This window comes from Podarcis melisellensis (assembly GCF_964234715.1).
Source record: "Podarcis melisellensis genome assembly, chromosome: 13".
Classification (NCBI taxonomy): domain Eukaryota; kingdom Metazoa; phylum Chordata; class Lepidosauria; order Squamata; family Lacertidae; genus Podarcis; species Podarcis melisellensis.
Window position 1 is genome coordinate 10,758,413 of NC_138545.1, and position 22,056 is coordinate 10,780,468.

A 22,056-nucleotide genomic window follows, 5' to 3' on the forward strand; every position below is an offset into this window, starting at 1 on the left:
AAGGAATGATCTCAAATGAGAAAGGTGGACAATGTCATCTTAAGACAATACCAAACAATGCAATTCCATGGTTATTAAACTGCTGAAGGAGGGAAGGTTTAAATTAAATTGATGTGTTGATCTCATTGTTTATAGAAAACATCAACATATTTTTATATTTAAAATATGTCAAAGAATTGTTAAAAATATATATTTTACCTTCAACTTCTACAAAATTAGGGTGGAATAGAATTGGTGAATTCTCCACTAAGAGTTAGGTTTTTGACAAGAGGGTGAATGTCTCATTAAACTTGCCTTTCTGGACTCCAAAGATTTCAGCTGTAATTTATTACTCAATTTGCTAAATAGTTTATGTGGTTCTTAGACTGTAAGAGCAGATGTCCTCCATGTAGAAAATTCCGGGTTTGATTCATGAGATTTATTTTTGATGCCTAAAGGTTAAAAGCATTTGAGCTTGAAGTTCTTAAACATTTTTAGGTGAAAACCATTGTGCTAGGTGGATTATTGATGAGGAAATTCTTAAAAATAGTTTTGGATGCTTCAAACTGTCATGCATTGTTTCTTTGTTTTCAGACATGGAAACATGTGTCAGTTGCCCAGCAGATCAGTATCCAAACAGTGGCCAGTATCTATGCATTCCTAAGATTCCAAACTTCCTAGCCTTTGATGAAACCTTGGCCATTGTTTCAACTTCCTCTGCACTTTTATTCTCTCTCATCACAGTTCTGGTGCTCAGCATCTTCATTAAGCATCGCAATACAGCCATAGTCAAAGCCAACAACCGAAGCCTCACCTATGGTCTCCTTATCTCCCTCCTCTTGTGTTTCCTCTCTTCTTTGCTCTTTATCGGAAAACCTAATATGGGGACTTGCCTTCTCCGACAAACTGCTTTTGGCATTGTCTTCTCTGTGGCCCTCTCCAGCATCTTAGCCAAAACCATACTGGTGGTTTTGGCATTCATGGCTACCAAACCAGGATCAAATATGAGGAAATGGGTAGGCAAAGAACTGGCTTATTCCATTGTCTTTTCCTGCTCCATTGTTCAAATAGGAATCTGTGTCCTCTGGCTGGCAACCTCTCCCCCATTCCCAGATGTGGACATGGACTCAATGCCTGAAGAAATGATATTTCTTTGTAATGAAGGGTCAGTCTCCATGTTCTATTGTGTTTTGGGCTACATGGGCTTCCTGGCCACTATCAGCTTCACGGTGGCTTTCCTAGCCAGGAAGTTGCCTGACACTTTCAACGAAGCCAAGTTCATCACCTTCAGCATGCTGGTCTTCTGCAGTGTTTGGCTCTCCTTCATTCCAACCTACCTGAGCACCAGAGGAAAATATATGGTGGCTGTGGAGATCTTCTCCATCTTTGCTTCTGGTGCTGGGTTACTGGCTTGCATTTTTTGCCCTAAATGCTACATAATTGTGGTGAGGCCTGACCTGAACAACAAAGAGCAGCTAACAAAAAGAAAGGTATAAATGACAACGGAATTTGTGGTTCTTTTGGGTCTGAGGCTGCATGGACTTGCTGGCTGGTATCACCTTCTGGGTCCATACTCCAGATATGTGTAGTGTTTGCTCCTTACCTTTTCCTTCTCATGGGTGTCCCACATTTCTGCACAAAGGGCTCTGTTTCTTTGTGCTATGCTCCACTCCTCCTTTCTTCCCACCCAGTGCAGCCCTGACCTCTGCTTGCCCTTCAGAGCCAGTGTGTCACATGGTACTGGGCCTTGGCTGCAGCCACCTCTCGTCCTTCTTGCCCACTCTCCAGCAGCCGCTACAATCTGCCCAGAGGGAAGAGGATGGCAGTAGCGTCCATGGAGAGGCAATGCAATGTTCCCTCACAGTAGCTACAGCAGCCCTTGTTCAGGACAAGCACCAACTTATTTTCCTCCCAAAGCTTCACAGCAGCAGCCCTGGCAAAGGAAATAGCGATATTCTAGGATCACATCGGAAGCCAGGATGGTTTTTTTTAATTCTGGGACTGTCCCTGGAAAATCGGTACACTCAGAGGGTATGCATATGGATGGAACAATATTCCTTCTCCCAATAAGTGCTCAGAAAAACATCATTGCAAAGGGAATAATTGGACACAGGGTGGTTGCATCATGGAATTGATTATTTTGTATACTTCCAAATCAGCCATGTTTTAATGAGGGCCTCTTGAGTTTGCCATTAGCACCATTAACTCAAAACAACCCAGGTCTCACAGGCATAACTTCCCATCACTTGAGGAGTGCAATTTGACTAGAGAGCAGAGGGGAAAGGAGAAGTAGGAGATATACAGGGTATAAATATGGGGGGTGAGAATGAGAGGGCAGGTATTTAGGAGAAAGTCAATTTCCTGGTATTTTCCTTGCAAAGCTAGAGTTGCCATTTCCTTCAGGTGGGTCCTTCCTTTGAACCTGACCAGCTATTTCAGAAGAATACGTTAGTTCTTGATAACATGGTAAAGCTTATTGTTGACAAAGTCGTATCTTCCTTAAAGCTGGGAAAGAGTATTTGGGGAGTGATCAGAGGGTAAAAGAATAGGATTCAAATGCTAAAGTATTTCAAGTAGGAATGTTATACTGATGATGGATAAAATCATGCAGACTGCATTAAAAAAAACTTTCTAGATTTATTCCCATTGTTGTCTGCACCGAGATCTTCAGCTGATGGGCCTTGTGTGATGTATAAAGATTTGTGTGATGTATAAAGATCCACAGGTGAATAATGGTTTCAAGACATGTGAATTCCCATACCTTAGACTAGTAGAGGTTAGGAAAATGTATTGATTTCAATCCAGAAACAGATTCTCTTCAGAGCAGCATGAAAACCAAGTGTATATAATCACTGTATTAAAGGGGTTGTTAGACTACAAGTGTCTTAAAATGACATTTCTATATTTTTACCTCTAAACATTATCCTAAATAGTTCACTCTGGGGTAACATCTCAGGATAAACTGGTCTGAGCTGACACATCCAGCCAAGAGATGCTGACTTGCTTGCCCTTCAATCTGTGACCATCAACGCCGTATATTTTGTTCTCCCATGATGCATACTGCCAGAATGGCGTGTGGAAACGTAACATCGGTCCTTGAACATTTTGAACTTCTAGGATTCCTGTACCCCAAAGACCTAAAGTCCATGTTGCTCATCTTCTTCTTCTTCATGTACATATTGTGTCTTTCCGGAAATGGCTTGATCCTCTTAGTGGTAGGACTGGAACCCCACTTGCACAAGCCTATGTACTGGTTCCTCTGCCACCTGTCCATCATAGACATGATGGTCTCCTCAGTGGTAGTGCCCAAGTTGATTGTTTGGCTGATGGGAGGGAATGGGGCCATCTCCTTTGCAGGGTGTGTATCCCAGCTCTTTTTCTTCCACTTCCTGGGCTGCACAGAATGCTTCCTGTACACTGTGATGGCCTTTGATCGCTTCCTGGCCATCTGCAAACCACTACACTACAGCACCATCATGAACCACCGTGTGTGCTTCTACCTTTCTGCGGGCACTGTGTTGGGAGGTGCTCTGCACTCTGCTCTAGAGACTTCCCTCACCTTCCATTTGCCATACGGACGGGGAAACCAGGTGAACTTCATTGTCTGCGACATCCCAGCTGTTCTGAAGCTGGCCTGCGTGGACACTTCCCTCAATGAGATGGTGACTTTCATTGACGTGGGGTTGGTTGCCATGGCTTGCTTCCTCCTGATCCTGACATCTTACATTTATATCATTTGTGCCATCCTGAGAATTCCCACTGCCAAGGGGAGACATCGTGCCTTTTCCACTTGCACAGCCCATATCACCTTGGTGATGATCTATTATGTGCCTGTTGTTTACAACTACCTGAGGCCGGCATCTCAGGAATCCTTTGACGGCATCATTGCCATGTTTTATGCAGCAGTGACCCCCTTTTTAAACCCTCTCATATACACACTGAGGAACAATGAGATGAAAGTGGGATTGAAGAAATTGTGCAGTACAAAATGGCAGGGTTCTAACAAGTTGGTTCGAGCGTGGTGCTGATAATGTCAAGGTTGCCGGTTCAATCCTCATAAGGGACAGTTGCATATTGCTGTGTTGCAGAGTATTGGACAAGGTCAGGGTTTCCAAAGCTTGCATCTCCATCTGTTTTTGAACTTGCAGACCCATGTCTGGGAAACCCTGAACTAGAATCATAGAATCATAGAGTTGGAAGAGACCACAAGGGCCATCGAGTCCAACCCCCTGCCAAGCAGGAAACACCATCAAAGCACTCCTGACATATGGTTGTCAAGCCTCTGCTTAAAGACCTCCAAAGAAGGAGACTCCACCACACTCCTTGGCAGCAAATTCCACTGTCAAACAGCTCTTACTGTCAGGAAGTTCTTCCTAATGTTTAGGTGGAATCTTCTTTCTTGTAGTTTGGAACGATTGCTCTGTGTCCGCTTCTCTGGAGCAGCAGAAAACAACCTTTCTCCCTCCTCTATGTGACATCCTTTTATATATTTGAACATGGCTATCATATCACCCCTTAACCTCCTCTTCTCCAGGCTAAACATGCCCAACTCTCTTAGCCGTTCCTCATAAGGCATCGTTTCCAGGCCTTTGACCATTTTGGTTGCCCTCCTCTGGACAATGAATTGGTTGCGGGAGCTGAAATAATGATGGAATAGGCTGGAACTTAGCCAACCAGTTCTGTGGGACCTAGGGTGACTGCCAGTGTTGTCTATGCTCAGTTTAAGGTGTGGGGTTATGTATTGGTTAGGGTGTTGGACTAACACTTGGGAAACCAGGTTCAAGTTCCCAGTCAGCTATGAAGCTCACTGGGTGACCTTGGCTCAGTCACCATCTCTCAGCCTAAGCAACCTCACAGGGTTGTTGAGAGGATAAAAGGGGGAGAAGAGAATGTACTTCACCTTGAACTCCTTGGTTGAAAGGTAAGATTGAAAAGCAAAAATAATTAAATGATATATTAAAAAAACTATGTGGCTGTACTTTGAAGAAGCCCCCTTGCATTCCCTTCTGAATTTCTCAGGATGTCTGCCATGTTCTAGGGTGTTTTGTAGTTGAAATAACTTTTGCTTTTCTGCACAATTCCTTACCTGCCCCTAAGAAAGAGATTTGGTCCTCCTGAAATATGTTTTAGTTTAATATACATGTGTATAATTTTACTTACCTTTATTGTATAAGCATCTCCCTGAAGACTATCCACATTCTTGGGTTGGAAAACTATTTTATTTTATTTTATTTTAAAAGATTTTGCTTTTCTGTTACATTAATACTAACAAATAAAAAATAAATTGATATTTTTAGTAAATATTTTGAGTCACACTTCTTCAGTAAAAAAATAAAGATTTGTTCATCATAAATCATAGTTCTCAGGATTAGACATATTTGTATTGATGCCAATGTTATATTCATAGTGTATTGCTGAAGTGCACTATGTAATGTTTTCAGATACTAATTTTCTCTAATAAACTGTTTTGAAAAAGATATAAAGGGTTAAAATGAAGCATGGACTGGAAATGGGGTAGATAAAACACAAACATAAGAACATGTGGCTAACACCTCAAAATCCAACTTTGTCCGATTTACTCCAAAATTGGGCCAAAGTTTTATAGCATTTTGCAGCTATTCAGTTTTGGGGGCTCTGCAAAACATGAAGTTTGCACTGCAAATTCTGCAAAACAATTGCAAAACTTTGGCCCAGATTAGGAGTAAATTGAACAAGGTTGGATTTCAAGCACTGTTAATAAGGTACCCAAGTTTGATGTATCATTTACTCTGTTCTTTGGGAGGTTTGGAGGAAATTCCAAATTTGGGGGTTCATAATTAACACAGCTTGTTCTCAGGCTTCTGGTGAAATATATTTGAGTAATCTACTGCCTGGATTGCCCACATCTAGCATAAATATCAAAATCCTGGCCATGTGCATTTGCCTGATCAATGGGACAGTTCTTCTGCTTGCTGAACATCAGGTGCTAGGTCAAGTCATTGAACTCAGGAATTTAGGATTAGGGGACATAGTGGGAAGGGGGGTAAAGAGTGGTTTCACACACACACACACACACACACACACACACATGCCCCATCACACCTTACATATACCAACCACATAATGTATCCACCATCACCACTTATGCTGCCTAGTAAGTCACATAACTAAACACAAGGTTCCATTATAGAATGATTCCCATGGTTCCCACAAATAAATCAGCATTTTAATGAGGCCCTCTGGAGTTTCAGCTGTTATTAACTCAAGAGCACCCCAATGGCCAGGGCTTGGTAACCTAAGAGACACAAAATAAGAAGAGAGCAGAGAGGGAACAAAAAGAAGATTATAAAGATGGGTGATCAGAACAAGAGGGGAAGATGCATAATACAAGAGCATATTAGGACTCTCTTGCCATTTATATCATGTGGCAATAAAAGACTGGCACATTAAAGGAGTTGTTAGACATAACTGAAATTTGCATCCACCCACTGATGGAAGATCTAGGTGAAAACGAGCCTGAGCTGACACATCCCACCAAGAGATGCTTACTTTGGTTTTCCTTCAATTTGTGACCATTATCACCATCCGTTCTGTTCTGCTAAGATGAGTGCTGCCTAAATGGAGTGTGGAAATGTAACATCAGTATTTGAACATTTTGAACTTGTGGGATTCATATATCCCAAAGAGCTAAAGTTCCCGTTGCTCACCTTCTTTTCCCTCATGTATATATTATCTCTTTCTGGGAATGGCTTGATCCTTCTAGTGGTAGCCCTGGAACCTCATTTGCACAAGCCTATGTACTGGTTCCTCTGCCATCTGTCTGTGTTGGATATGATGATCTGCTCAGTGGTGGTGCCCAAGATGATTTTTTGGCTGATAGAGGGCAATGGGGTCATCTCCGTCACAGGTTGTGTGTCCCAGCTCTTCCTCTTTCACTTCCTGGGCTGCACAGAATGCTTCTTGTACACCGTGATGGCCTTTGATCGCTTCCTGGCCATCTGCAAACCACTCCACTACGGCACCATCATGAACCATCAGATTTGCTTCAACTTCTCCATTGGCATCTGGTTTGGAGGCTGCCTGCACTCTATGGTACATACCTACCTCACCTTCCATTTGCCATATGGACGGGGGAACCAGGTGAACTCCATCTTCTGTGACATCCCAGCTGTGCTGAAGCTGGCCTGTGGAGACACATCCTTCCATGAGCTGGTGACTTTTGTTGACATTGGGATTGTGTCTTTGGTTTCCTTCCTCCTGATCCTCACATCCTACGTGTATATCATTTGTGCCATCCTGAGGATTCCCACTGCTACAGGGAGACACCGTGCCTTCTCCACCTGCACAGCCCATATCACTTTGGTGGTGATATTCTATGTCCCTGTGGTTTACAACTACCTGCGTCCACCATCTCAGGAATCCCTTGATGGGACCATTGCTGTGTTCTACACAGCGGTGACACCATTCTTAAACCCTCTCATATACACTCTGAGGAACAATGAGATGAAAGTTGGTGTGAAGAAATTGTGCAGTAGGAAACCACAGCACTCCCTTAACCATGTGAGATCATCTTCTTGAAAACATTATATATTGAGAAATCCTTGCAGTCCAACTGTTAAGTAGATATGGGTATTTTAGGAATAGCTAGAGACAACAAATAATCTGAACATGGAACATTTCCCTGATCTCTACTCTCTCCTTTTACCTTTACCTTTTAAGGTAAAAGCAAAAAACTAAGGTGTTGGGAAAAAACTTGACAGATATTGAGTCGGAACGGTTTCAGAGAGAGACAGAGTTAACTGTGGTTAAGAAAGTCAAATACCTAGGGGTAAACATAACAGCAAAAAATCTGAGTCTGTTTAAAGATAACTATGAAAAATGTTGGTCTGAAATTAAGAGAGACTTGGATAGCTGATCAAAATTAAAACTTTCATTGTTAGGTCGAATAGCTGCTATCAAGATGAATGTATTGCCAAAAATGTTGTTTTTGTTTCAGACATTGCAGATTGTAGATAAAACGGAGTGCTTCCGGAAGTGGCAGAAAGATATTTCTAAATTTGTCTGGCAGGGCAAAAAGCCCAGAATTAAGTTTAAGATACTAACGGACGCAAAAGAAAGAGGGGGCTTTGCCCTGCCAGACTTAAAGTTGTACTATGAAGCCGCAGCTTTCTGCTGGCTAAAAGATTGGCTACTTCTTGAGGACACGGACGTGCTGGATTTGGAAGGTTTTAACAATGCATTTGGATGGCATGCATACTTATGGTATGATAAGGTTAAGATTAACAAGGTCTTTAAGAACTATATTGTCAGAAAAGCAATATTTAATGTCTGGACAAGATACAAAGACTTATTAGAGAACAAAACACCGAGGTGGCTGTCACCCTTGGAGGCTAAGGCCTGAAAAAGACCTAATATGGAGGCCAATTGGCCAAAATATTGGGAAATACTAGAAAGAGATGGAGACAATTGGAAACTGCAGAGTTTAGAGAAAATGAAAGATAAAGTGCGAGACTGGTTACACTATGCTCAGATTAAAGAAGTGTTTAAGAATGATAAAAAGTTAGGATTCCAGGTGGAGAAATCGAAATTGGAAACAGAATTGTTAGAACCTAAGACCAAGGTACTTTCAAAAATGTATAACTTGCTGCTGAAATGGAACACACAAGACGAAATGGTTAAATCGGCTATGATAAAGTGGGCCCAGGATATTGGGCACAACATTATGTTTGAGGACTGGGAAAGGTTATGGACCACTGGGCTGAACTTCACAGCATGTAATGCTCTGAAGGAAAATGTAATGAAAATGATATATAGATGGTACATGACCCCAGTGAAATTGGCTAAAATATACCATTCGTCTGATAATAAATGTTGGAAATGTAAGGAAAATGAAGGAACATTCTTTCACCTCTGGTGGACCTGTCCTAGAGTGAAGGCCTTCTGGGAAATGATATATAATGAGTTAAAAAAGGTGTTTAAGTATACCTTCACCAAGAAACCAGAGGCCTTCCTTCTGGGCATGGTCGGCCAGAACGTGTTAAAGAAGGACAGAACATTTTTTATGTATGCTACAACGGCGGCAAGGATACTTATTGCTAAGAACTGGAAAACCCAAGATCTACCCACACTGGAAGAATGGCAGATGCAGCTGATGGACTATATGCAATTAGCCGAGATGACGGGCAGAATCCGTGACCTGGGAGAGGAGAGGGTTGAAGAAGACTGGAAGAAATTTAAGATTTATTTACAAAAGTATTGTAATTTGGTTGAATCCTAACAAGGAAGTCAGAGTAGAAATAACTGTCTACCATTAAATTACAATTTTATATTTGAGTTTAACCTAAATATTGGATCTTAGATCATAAACAAGATGATAATTTGCTTGGAAAAATTTGTCTGTAATGATGAAAGTGGAAGCGGGAGACGTGAGGGAGTCCACAATAGAATGAAAGGATGTTATGAAACTTATTTTGTTTGTTAAATATGCATTTGTATGAAAAAACCTCAATAAAAAATTATACAAAAAAAAATAAATAAAGCCAGGAGAGGCGGGTCTCCTGGGGGCTGGGACTGCCCCTGGCCTCAGAGAAGATAAAGGCCAGTCAGCCCGGTCCCAGGTTGCGGGAGCAACGTCGTTGTTGAGTACCTGTTCCTGCCCGGACCCAGACCTGACCCTCCAGTGTTCCTGTCCCCGCCCGGCTTCCGGCTTCGGACCTCACCCCGCTCCTTGTGAACTGTTTCCAGGCTAGTGAGCCAGGACCGGACTATGCCAACGGTAACCATCCCCCCCGGACCAGCACAGTAAGCAAGGCCAACGGCCCCTAGTGAGTAAAGACATTAAGTGCCAGTCAACAAAGAAGAGTGGGGTCCCTCCTCCAGCTGTGTGCTAGTGGGCAGAGACCAAAAAAGGGTTTAGGATTTCAGTCTGATGTGGGTGGGAGAAGAAATCCCTTACAGTCTTTTAGTGGAGACAAGGAAAAGGAAGGGGGCAAAGAGCACCCTGCGGGCTGACTGAGACAGGCTGAAACAAAGAGACTGAGAGCAGGGCTGGTTTCTCGGTTCTGAGACCAATGGGAGAAGCAAGAAACCCTCTTACAATGCGAATGCTCCACACTGTCTCCATCTAGACTCAGGTTGTTTATATGTGTAAATAAACCAAATATCACAAAGACACTACGGTCTCGACTGTGCCTCATTGTCCAATCGGAAACACAGATTCTGGGTCAAGCGCACCCGGAACCACTGGAATCTCGCACTGCTCATGGAGATTAGGGTGGTGTGTCACAATATATATGCCCAGTATAATGACAATGCAATGCTATACTAGGGCCGACTGTGAGCCAATTCAAAGAGGACACAGCAGTGGAAGGGAGAAGGGGGAGAGAAGAAAGGCCCAGCAATAGAGGGAAGAACAGCAGAGATGGTTGCCTGAGGATCCTTCAGAGGATCCTTCAGATTTGAAGCCATCCCTATCTTTGACTGTGTCAAACTCCAATATCATAAACTGGTACTTAGTTATAAGTTATTTAATTTTGATTAATTCAATCACTGCTGAAGGAAGGGGTTCATTTTATGCCCTAATCATCTCTGCTTTGGTCAACAAGGTTGGAAAATAAATGGGAATGGAACAGTACTGCTGGAATGGAACTATGTATTTTGCTACTGAAGTTGACAATGTTTACTGTGGGTTGAATGATGTAGTTCTCTACTGCTCTTGGCAGCACTTGCCATGGCAGCTGGAGCTACAGTGGAGTGTTCAGATGGCCGCCTTGTTACCTCCACTTTCTGCTGAGCAATAATGTGGAAAGTCAAATATGGATGGAAAAACAACCTTCTCTCCCAAGAAGTGTTCAAATGAATATAATTGTGATGTGCATAAATATTCAAAGGGTTGCATCATGGAATGGTTCCTTGACGTTCCCCCAAAGGAAGTAACAATTTAATAAGTACTTCTGGGGTTTCAGCTCCTATCATCAAGATCATGCCATGCCTCACAAGCTTATGTCCCACAACATGCAAAATGAGATGACAGTGTGGGGATAAGGAAAAGAAAGCAATGCAGGTAGGAGATAAATATGAGTACCAGAGGGCTGGTGTTCAAGAGGAAGCCAATTGCCTAGGCTCTTCTTGCCACTTATTTCAGGTGGGTGCTTGCTTTGAGCCCAGAACAGTATATCAGAAGAATATGCCCAATATTTTTGATAACTCATTGCCAACAAAGGTATCTCTTACCCAAAAGCTGATGAAGGGAATTTGAAGAAACCTTTATTTTAAGGAGGGGGGGGGATGAGTAGGATGGGATATCTTGTATGCCAACTGGGTACTAATGACTGATAAAATATTACAGGTTGTATTTTGTTACAAGCTTTCTAGATTCATGCACATGATGGTTGTCACCAAAGATCTTCAGCTAACTGGCCTTCTTTCCACTCCACTGAAACCCACATATCTGTTTTTCTATATGTTAGGTGAGATCTGGATAGACTGAGTTGTTTCATTTGTAGGAGTAAGAAGAGTAAACGGCAGCACTTCTCCTGAAGATCCTCTGCTCTGTTCAATATATCAGCCATCATTTGCTGCTCCAGAGGAAGGGGGATAAAATGATGTAATGAACAGTGATAGGTAAACTACCATCACAGCAGCATTCCAGATAACAACAGCCCGTTCATAGCCTATGTTTCAAAATCAGGATGTTTCTGCTAATTTTGCTCTCAAGGACAAAATGAAAACAATGTGTTGGGGGTCTGCTATATAGCTGTCTCCTCCCTATATACCAGAGGTTTTATCCAATGTTAGTCATGTTCAAAGCAGATACTCTATACTGAAAATAATGTAAATGGATTTCAAGAGGTATAGTATGAGTAGAACTTAATTGGGTACATCCCTGTGTGTCTGAAATAGTAATGTCTTTCTGAGCATTTTGGTTCTTTCGGTTTCCGTTCAAGGACTACTGGAGTGGGGGGAAAGGGTTTTATAGGGAGCTAGGATAGTGGCGTCTGAAGCAGAAGCAGGCAGAAGTTAGCTCTCTGGGTGATTGGCAGTAGATTGGCAAAGGTTTCAGAATAATAAGCATTGCCTGAATGGAGTGTGGAAATGTAACATCAGTGCTTGAACATTTTGAACTTATGGGGTTTACATATCCCAAAGAGCTAAAGATCCTGTTGCTCACCTTCTTCTTCCTCATGTATATATTGTCTCTTTTTGGAAACGGCTTGATCCTCTTGGTGGTTGCACTGGAACCTAGTTTGCACAAGCCTATGTACTGGTTCCTCTGCCATCTGTCCATCATAGATATGATGATCTGCTCAGTGGTGGTGCCCAAGATGATTTCCTGGATGCTCAAGGGCAATGGGGACATTTCCTTTACAGAATGTGCAACCCAGCTCTTCTTCTTCCACACTCTGGGCTGTTCAGAGTGCTTGCTGTACACTGTGATGGCTTTTGATCGCTTCCTGGCCATCTGCAAGCCACTCCACTACGGCACCATCATGAACCATCGTCTGGGCACCTGTCTTTCTGTTGGCGCTTGGTTTGGAGGCTGCCTGCACTCTGTGGTAGAAACCTACCTCACCTTCCGTTTGCCATATGGACGAGGAAGTCAGGTGAACTACATCTTCTGTGACATCCCAGCTGTTCTGAAGCTGGCCTGTACTGACACATCCATCAATGAGATGGTGATTTCGGTTGACGTTGAAGTAGTGGCTGTTACCTGCTCCCTCCTGATCCTGACATCCTACGTGTATATCATTTCTGCCATCCTGAGGATTCCCACTGCCACAGGGAGACAACGTGCCTTCTCCACCTGTACAGCCCATATCACCTTGGTGGTTATCTATTATGTCCCTGTGGTTTACAACTACCTGCGTCCACCATCTCAAGACTCCCTTGATGGTATTGTTGCTGTGTTCTACACAGCATTGACCCCTCTCTTAAACCCTCTCATATACACTCTGAGGAACAATGAAATGAAAGTTGGCGTGAAGAAATTGTGCAGTAGAAAACACAGCGCTCACTTAACTAACTGAGTTCTTGTTATTGCAATTAGTTTTATTGAAAATCAGAGAAAATAAACGAGCTTTTCTAAAACCTACTCTTGCATTCCAACGGTTAAGAACATCTCCACTGCCCGCCTCCTGTCCCCCAAAAACAGTACTTCTGTCTTGTCAGGATTCAACCTCAATCTATTAACTGCCATCCAACCTCCAACCGCCTCCTTCAAGGTAGTTTCTCCACTTTTGGCCCCCACCTTGCACTCAGCTTTCACCTGTGGTTCCTAGAAGCTGTCAGAATGCAACAGAGTCCACACCCCGGGAAACGGCTTCAACTGGTTGGCTAAACCAGGTGAGGAGAGCCAATGGGTCTCAAACCCTCATTGAGTTGTGATTCTTGTTAAGAACTCTCTGGGGGAACAATTATTTGCAAACAATGTTGTTTGTGGAAAGACTGATTTTCGGGTAGGGATCTGGCAGGCCTCAGCAGCCAGAAACCAGGAGCTATGAAACGGGCTATTGGCCAGAACTGAAAACCCAGCAGGACTGAAGGAGAGACACATCAGAGCTGAAGAAGAACAGGTTCAAGATGATCCAATGAGCAGCCAGTCCAGAAAGTTATTTGCTGCCCCCTGCAGCTCATTGGTTGAATACATGGAGTAGACATATATACTCACAAAATACAGCAGCTCCTGACAGTTGGTTTATATCTAGTCTAAGCTCAGTCCCACTGAAATCAATCTGACACCGTTACTCATGAGTTATTATCTTGTTGATTTCAACAGGAACTAAGTGCCACTCATATAATCTAAGCAGGACTGAGTGGAATTGTGTCTGCTAGAATTTATTTCTGCAACACCTTTCAGCCAATCCCCTCACCTACCCCCACCTTCATATAATCCATAGTTCTCCGGAAAGGTGGGCTGAAGGAGTTGTTGTTGTTGTTATTAGTCTAACCTGCCACTCAAGGAACATAAGCTTTGCTGGTTCAGAACAAAGACTCATCTAAGTTCAGCATCCTATTCTTACAGTAGCCAATCAGATGCCTTTGCGGTATACACAGAACATTTGCCTTGCCTACAGAAGGTCCAAGGTTCAGCCGCCGCCACCCCTTTTTCTCCTAGTAGGATAGACTGCCTGAAACTCCAGGGAGCAGCTGCCAGTCAGTGTTGACAATACTTAGCCAGATGGGCCAATGGTCTGACACATTAAATGGCAGCTCCCTGTTTTCCTGTGGATCATGGTCTCAGCATGTGTTGACATAGATTTTGGCTCAAACATTTATGATGAGATGTTCAGGCTGAAATAATTCTCAATCACTTAGACATATGTTAGATGTTCTTTCTTTAATCACTAAGTGAAATAAACGGGCAAGTGATCCTGCCACCATGGAGAACTGGCAGGAGAGCTAGGGCTTTTATTCTATTTTCACCAGCAATTCTATTTTCACAGCAATTGGACAGTTCCACCTACTTTCCATGATGGCATAGCATTGCGGCATGGCCCAGCCCCACCTCTGTGGCCTTTGCTACAGCCACATTTTCCCAGCCGATGAGAGATGCAGCAGCCTCTCACAGCAGTTGGATAATTTGAATTCAGGCCACCAGTGGATTGGCTAATGGCAGGTGGGCTTAGGGGCGGGCACACCCAGGGGTGGAGCTGACTGAGTCTTCATGAGGACTTCCCTCAGGTCTGCTCTTTGGGGATAAAAGGAGTGTCTGTCCCTCATTCAGCACCATTGTACATTTGGACTGTTGACTGCAGCCAATGATGGATGGAGTCAGATCAAATGGTGGGTGGAGCCTGAGAGGGCAGGACTCTGATAGACTCCAACTACAAAAGCGGAGGCTGCTGAAGAGGCTGAAGAGGCTGGAGACCATTTTGACTGCATACCCAGGACATCAACCTCAGTTTCTTATTTTTCCAAATATGAGTTCCATGTTCCCACATCAGTTTCCTATTATTATTATTATTTTTAAATAAATAAAAACACCAGAAAATTCACCAGCATCTTAATGTGGATTTATTGTAACATTGTGCATTCAGTTTTCCTCAATTTACACCTCTCTACAAAGCATATCACCCCTAATATGATGCATTTTGAATGTTATTTTCACCAATCTGTGCATTATGTGAAAACCAAGGTAAAGAGATATGTCTTTAGCATTTGCTACCAGCTGCATAGTGAAGAAGCCAGGTGCACCTCTGTTGCAATGGAATCCCACAACTTAGGGGCTGTCACAAAGAATGCCCTCTCCTGGGCCAGCACCACCCAAACTTCTCAGGGAGGTGGAACTTCCAAGAGGGCCCTGTGGCGTTTGCCCTCCTAGGTGTGTGACATCATACTGGGTTCATAAGGAAAGGGTTAACTAAGTGTAAAATGACTAACCAATAGGAACCCAAGGGGAGGAGTTAGAGTTAGAGTTAGAGTTGTTGAGAAGTCAGTCCGGAGTTAGAGAAGGGGAGAGAGGATAAGTCTGTGGGTTGGGCTAGTCTGATGTGAGATAATCAGTCAGAAGGTATTAGGAAGGTATAGGCCGGTAAAGAAACTAAAGTTAAGAAACTGACAAGAATTTTATCTGAAAAACCATAAACTTATTAACGCTTATAAAATAAACTTGTTTATTTGGTTCAATTTTAATAACTGTCTGGACTCAGTGTGTACCCAAGAGTAACGGGTTGGTGGCAGCGGGGAAGCAAGCACAGTGGTGGCACAGGGATCAATAGACCGTCAAACGTCCAGGGACCCTGTGTGATCACCACAGGCCCCCTCTGTTGATCTTCACATACAGTAGGGTATGTGGAGATAAAGTCAGCATGTCCCATATTTAGAGCCTAAGTCATTTAGGTTGTTAAACACTAACACGGGCATCCATAAACATACTGACAGCCAATGAAGCTATTTTAGAACAGGGGATGTATGAGTTCTAAAGGTAACCCCAGCCAATGGCAGCTGCATTTTGGACCAATTCTGAGTCATCTTCAAGGGCAGCTCCAGATAATAATCCAACCTGGAAGTTACCAGAGTATGGAATACTATAGCTAAGTCATCTCTGTCCAAATTGGGCTGTAGCTGGTGAAACAGCCATAGCTGGAAAGAGGCACGCTTTGTCACCAAGACTACCTGAGCTCCAAATGTCAATGTTGGATCTAGGAACATTCCCAAGCTAAGAATCGGCTCCTTTCAGGGTACCCAGAAGAGGCTTCACTCCAAAACCCCTGATCACAACTCCCAGCAGCTGCATGTAGATGTTCAATAGCATAGGGGACAAAATGGAACATCTGAGGGTGTTGAAAAATGACCTTTCATAACTACTTTCTGGAAACAGTCCTGGAGGTAGGAGCAGATCAAATGAATTCAAATGCCCCCAACATTCATCTCTGGGAGCTGTTCCAGAAAGATACAATTGTCAATGGCATCAAAACAACTGTGAAAGATCAAGAAGAATGAGCAGGGTCACACTCCCTGCAACTCTCTCCTAGCAAATGTCATCAACCAGGATGATCAGAGTGGTTTCAGTGCCATAACTGGGCCTTAAACTAGGCTGAAATGTATTCAGAAATTCAATCTCCTCCAACCATGCTTGAAGGTGGACTGCGACAACCCTCTAAAGCTCCTTGCCCAAAAGGGGAAAATGAGCCACTGGGCAATAGCTGTTTAGCATTTCTGGGTCCAGGGAGGTCTTCTTAAGGAGGGGATGGACGACAGCCTCTTTCAAGGCAGGTGGGTAGTCCTGCCTCCTCCAGTGATGCATTGATCACTCCCTAGGCCCACATGCTGAAAATCAGACTTGACTTGATCAGGGTTCGAGACTCCCATTGTTCTAGGCACATTTTGTGACAGGGAATTTCATTAGTGCAAGCAGTTTCTTAGCTCTGGGCGCTGTACAGCGCCTAAGATTTCAGATTAAAACTGTAGAGTGGAAGAAAAGGAGGACCTTTTTCTGCCTCCCCACTTCCAGCCACTCTCTGAAGACTGGAGAAGAGACCCTCTTAAGAATATTAGGGGAGTGGGCAGGGGAAGGACTAGACTATGTGAAAAATGAACAGAATATTTTAGCTGCATTCATTCATTTTCAACTTTGTATCCTTGTTATTAAAAAAGCAAGCCTAGACATGAAGTTGTTCCACCCATAACGTAGGTTTAAGGTGCCATTTAGCTCCTAGCTTTCATATCTCGGTTTCTAACACTGGACTTGATGTGTCAAAAGGAACAGAAACAGAATTGCACACATGGGGGGTTCTTTACATGGCAATCCCACCCCACCTTTTCACCACAGCAGTCTTCATTTCCTTATTTCTAAGTGTGTAGATGAGCGGGTTCAAAAATGGGGTTATTGTGGTGTAGAACACACAAACCACAGGATCCATGGAGTCCTGAGAAGCTGGCCTCAGGTAGTGATAAACCACAGGGAGGTAATATATTCCCACCACAGTAAGATGGGCTGTGCACGTTGAGAAGGCCCGTCGACGCCCTTCCCTGCTGCTGATCCTCAAAATAGCTGAGATGATGTAGACATAGGAGGTCAAGATAAGGAGGAAGCAAGTCATTGCCACACTGCCAATATCTATCAACACCATCATCTGATTGAAATCTGTATCAGCACAAGCCAGCTTCAACATTGCAGGGATGTCACATAAGATATAGTCAACATTATTTCTTTGCCCGTATGGCAAACGGAAGGTGAGAGTTGTCTGTATAATTGAGTTCAGGCAGCCTCCAATCACCGTCCCCACGGAGAGGCCAAGGCAGGCTTTCCCATTCATGATGTTGCTGTAATGGAGAGGCTTACAAATGGCCAAGAAGCGATCATAAGCCATCAAGGTGTAAAGGAGACTTTCTGCACATCCAAGGAAGTTGAAGAAAAATAACTGAGAGACGCAACTTGTGAAGGAGATGACCTTTCCACCAGGGATGAATCCTGCAATCACTTTGGGGACGACGACAGAAGAGAAAGCCATGTCCAGGATGGACAGATGGCAGAGGAACCAGTACATGGGCTTGTGCAACTGGAGGTCAGAAGCCACCACCCAGAGAATGAGGGAATTTCCAGACAGGGTCAGCAGGAACATGAGCAAGAAGAAAAGAAACAATGGGACCTTCATTTCTGGTGGGTATTGGAACCCTGAGAGGACAAACTCTGTTGGTGCTGTTTCATTTGCACACTCCATTGGTAAGATATTAATATCAGTTAGATAAGTTTGATTAACATTTTGGAAGTCAATGAGAAGGTGAGATATCACCACTGATGACAACGTTTTCCAAAAGTAGGTGACACCTATACAGTTCTAGGGAAGGACATGATCTATAGAAGCAGTTGTTGGCCTCCTCCCAGCACAATGGAAACAAGTCCATTAAGGTGAATAGAGAACTGCCAAACCTATCTCACCTGCCTGCCTTCCTAGTCGCAACTGATCCAAGGGCCTGCCTGCTTCCTCTTCCTTTGTCTCTGTCTTGCCCAGAGGAGTTCTAGAGAAAACTTGCATTAGTTCGGTCTGTCATTGGCTCTGGCACCACCCACTGTCTGTTCTCTTGCCTTTCCCCCTACCATTTCCAATGGGCACCAGCCACCACTCCCCCAGCAACAACTTAGACCTTTGTTGATATCTTAAGGAACCCAGATAGCAGATCATTGCTGAACAGCACGGGATTTGTGGTGGTAACTGCACCACAAGAGACAACCAAGTGTTGCTTTCCACTCTTGTTTCCCTATGTGTTGTTTGAGAGAAGGAAGGAGAGTTTCCTTTCTAACTGCGGTAGAGAACAGAGCAGAACTAAAAGGCTCTGTACATTCAACTGTAGGAACTAGCAACAGGCACTAGGAAGAGCCCAGTTTTAAAAGGCTGAAAAAAATTTGGCTTCATAGGTCAACGTCAGGTGAACGATTGGCAATAAATCTCCTTCTCAGAATCAGCCAGACATAAAATCCATCATGCAGTTAGGAAAGCAGTTGCCAGATTTGGTATGGAAGGATGCAATTCTGGGCTGCATCAATAGGAGTATTGCATCTAGATCAAGGGAAGTAATAGTGCCACTGTATTCTGCTCTGGTCAGACCTCACTTGGAGTACTGTGTCCAGTTCTGGGCACCACAGTTCAAGAAGGACACTGACAAACTGGAACGTGTCCAGAGGAGGGCAACCAAAATGGTCAAAGGCCTGGAAACGATGCCTTATGAGGAACGGCTAAGGGAGCTGGGCATGTTTAGCCTGGAGAAGAGGAGGTTAAGGGGTGATATGATAGCCATGTTCAAATATATAAAAGGATGTCACATAGAAGAGGGAGAAAGGTTGTTTTCTGCTGCTCCAGAGAAGCAGACACGGAGCAATGAATCCAAACTACAAGAAAGAAGATTCCACCTAAACATTAGGAAGAACTTCCTGACAGTAAGAGCTGTTCAACAGTGGAATTTGCTGCCAAGGAGTGTGGTGGAGTCTCCTTCTTTGGAGGTCTTTAAGCAGAGGCTTGACAACCATATGTCAGGAGTGATGGTGTTTCCTGCTTGGCAGGGGGTTGGACTCGATGGCCCTTGTGGTCTCTTCCAACTCTATGATTCTATGATTCTATGATTCCACCCAAGGCTTGGAAATAATGTGGTTCTGACATCCTTTCACCAACTTGTGTATCCATTACAAACCACTTTGTAACAAACGTGAAAAAATAGCCTGGCTTTTCCACTTGAGTTCAGTGGACTTCTGCATCCATAGGGCCCACTCCTCAACAGTTATTTCCTGCCCTTGAGTCACCTTATTGGAGTTCAGTGATAAGCTGGAAAAAACAACAATGCATACAAGTCACATATACTCCAACATTAGCATACTAATGCTTTTGCCATGATACAGCTCTTGAAAGACTATTCTCAGTTTTTTAATCTTATTAGTTATTAAATGCATATCCTGTCCTGCATTCCATCTTCTTCCATAAACACAGTTGGGAGGTGCTATTCAATGCAGTTTTCGGACAGTTATTGGCTAAATGAACTCTTTGATGACACGCTTGCTATAGAACCTGGTGATAGTTCCAAGAAGAATGATGAGAACTTCTGGCAGAAGCGAATTTGTTGCTGTCAACATTAAATCATTTATATCATTTCAGTTTGTTTCTGTTCAGAAGACTCACCTGATGTTTTACCAACGGCCAAGGTGGCCCCTCAGTGCAAGCTATTTCATTGGAGTTGCCCCAGATGTACCTTCACTCAGACATAACTTCAGCAAATGGGTGGGCAGAGGAAATCCTGAAGCTATATTCCCTTTCAGAGTGGTAGCTGTGTGGAGAGAACATGAAGGGTGTTGGAACACCTTAAAGGCTTTCAGCTATGCTGTGGCTAGGTCAGCCCACAAATCAGATTTCCTTTCATTCATATTTGTTTCTTCTGAGACGCAGAAAGGAAAACAAGTTGACGTGAGGCATAAAGGATAGCTGCAGGGGATAATCAGCCCAATGTTTTTCACCAAGAGAGGCACCATTTCATCTCCCCCTGTATCTTTATAATACTGCAGCTTCACTGAATTTAAGAGCACATCCTTGTTCGTTCCCTCTGGAGGGAATGTGCCCATCTGAGAACATGTTTATGCCCTATGGTTTCATTAGATTCCAGACAGTGTCGTTTATAATATGGTTTATTTGGAGGGTGGAAAGAGAGACTGATTGTTATTATAAATTCTACTGGGGAATAATTATTTGCAATCAATGGTTTGGGATGGTCATGAGCAAGAGTCTGGGGTGAGACAGCAGCTAGAAACCAGGACCTATATGAGACAGGTCATTGGCCTGAACTGATGAGCTGGAGAGGAAAGTAGATTAAACCAGGACTCAACACAAAAGAACCACCAAAGAATCATGAGAGCTGAAGAAGAACTGGTTAAAGAAAATGCAAAGGGAAGCCTAGGTGGGCAGTATCAGTCCAGAAAGTTCATCACTGCCACCTGCAGTTCATTGGTTGACCACAGGCGGCAGCCACATACACACACAAACATACAAACCTGGAGCCCCTGACAGTTGGTCTATGTTCAGTGCCAATGAAATCAATAAGACACATTGGTATGACTGGTGTGGTCACACTGGGTGCTGCGCTCAGGGGGTGACAAAAAAGCACTGTAGAACAGAGCCTGAGAAGTAAGGGGTGCCAAATTTTAGCATCACACAGCCCAAAGTCTGCCAGTGAAAGCTTCTTTTATGTGTTGTAAGAAAAACTGCTCCCTTTCCCTTATGGGGTATTCCAGAGCCCATATAAAGTCCTTAAGTGGGTTCCCTATCAGTAGGAGAAAACAAGAGTCCAGCCACAGTATTTTAAGCAAAGCGGCTAGTAAGCCTGATCTTTATCAAACTGTTACAACAGGGTCCCCACATGCAGGAGGGAGGAGAACCTTGAACAATGGTGTGCAAGCCCTTATATAGACTTTTTAAATTGCCCACCCTGTAGCCCAAGACCACCTCCCAAAACATCATACACACATCACAGAAGGAGGCAGTCTACAGCAGAAATCCTGTCTGCCCTGATACCTGATAATGGTCACTGGTTGCATTACCTGGCCATTCTTTTGTGATGGTTAATCCTTTAGTTCCTGAATCCAGGTCACAGGCTCACCCTATTCATACACAAATACACCCTTAAGACAGGATTTGCAAGCAAAAAGACAATGGGAAGGCTTTCCCCATTTGCCTCCCTTACTGCAGTAGAATATTTGAGTTCATTAGGAAAGTCAAAATGGCTTCAGGATTAGCTCTCCCATACTATTTCAGACACATGGTTCATATATTTAGATATGTGTGCATTTATGAATATTTATTCTATATTTGAGACCTTAAAATTCTTATAGCATATGTGTTCTGAATCTTTCAACATTCAGCTTCATTCGATGTCTATGAATTCTAGTTTTATGAGAGAGAGAGAGAGAGAGAGAGAGAGAGAGAGAGAGAGAGAGAGAATTTTTTTTCTCTATCCACTTTTTTCATGCCTCACATAATTTTATAAACCTCCGTCATTGAAGTGGCTTTAAAACTCTAAACTTTCCCTGCACAGTACGCAAATTCTAATGTTCTTAAAATCTAATTTCAAAAGCAACATTTGAAATTATTTCCCCTCACAATTACCAAAAGAGAGAGAAAA

The 22,056-nt window shown here is 43.3% G+C and overlaps 4 protein-coding genes across 4 annotated transcripts; 3 read left to right on the forward strand and 1 right to left on the reverse strand.

The window, feature by feature from the left end:
- Positions 1–3,047: 3,047 nt before the first annotated feature.
- LOC309356016 (olfactory receptor 10G6-like) lies at positions 3,048–4,007 on the forward strand (the record flags this gene model as incomplete). The annotated part of the gene is made up of 1 exon (XM_081887191.1): positions 3,048–4,007. The coding sequence occupies one exon, from the start codon at positions 3,048–3,050 to the stop codon at positions 4,005–4,007; it is 960 nt and encodes a 319-aa protein (XP_081743317.1).
- Positions 4,008–6,576: 2,569 nt separating this feature from the next.
- On the forward strand, positions 6,577–7,536 carry LOC309356017 (olfactory receptor 10G6-like; the record flags this gene model as incomplete). The annotated part of the gene is made up of 1 exon (XM_081887192.1): positions 6,577–7,536. One exon carries the CDS (start codon positions 6,577–6,579, stop codon positions 7,534–7,536), a length of 960 nt encoding a protein of 319 aa, XP_081743318.1.
- A 4,502-nt stretch (positions 7,537–12,038) lies between these two features.
- On the forward strand, positions 12,039–12,983 carry LOC309356019 (olfactory receptor 10G6-like; the record flags this gene model as incomplete). The annotated part of the gene is made up of 1 exon (XM_081887201.1): positions 12,039–12,983. One exon carries the CDS (start codon positions 12,039–12,041, stop codon positions 12,981–12,983), a length of 945 nt encoding a protein of 314 aa, XP_081743327.1.
- A 4,209-nt stretch (positions 12,984–17,192) lies between these two features.
- Positions 17,193–18,119, reverse strand: LOC309356020 (olfactory receptor 10G6-like; the record flags this gene model as incomplete). Its single annotated transcript, XM_081887202.1, has 1 exon — positions 17,193–18,119. The coding sequence occupies one exon, from the start codon at positions 18,117–18,119 to the stop codon at positions 17,193–17,195; it is 927 nt and encodes a 308-aa protein (XP_081743328.1).
- Positions 18,120–22,056: the final 3,937 nt, after the last annotated feature.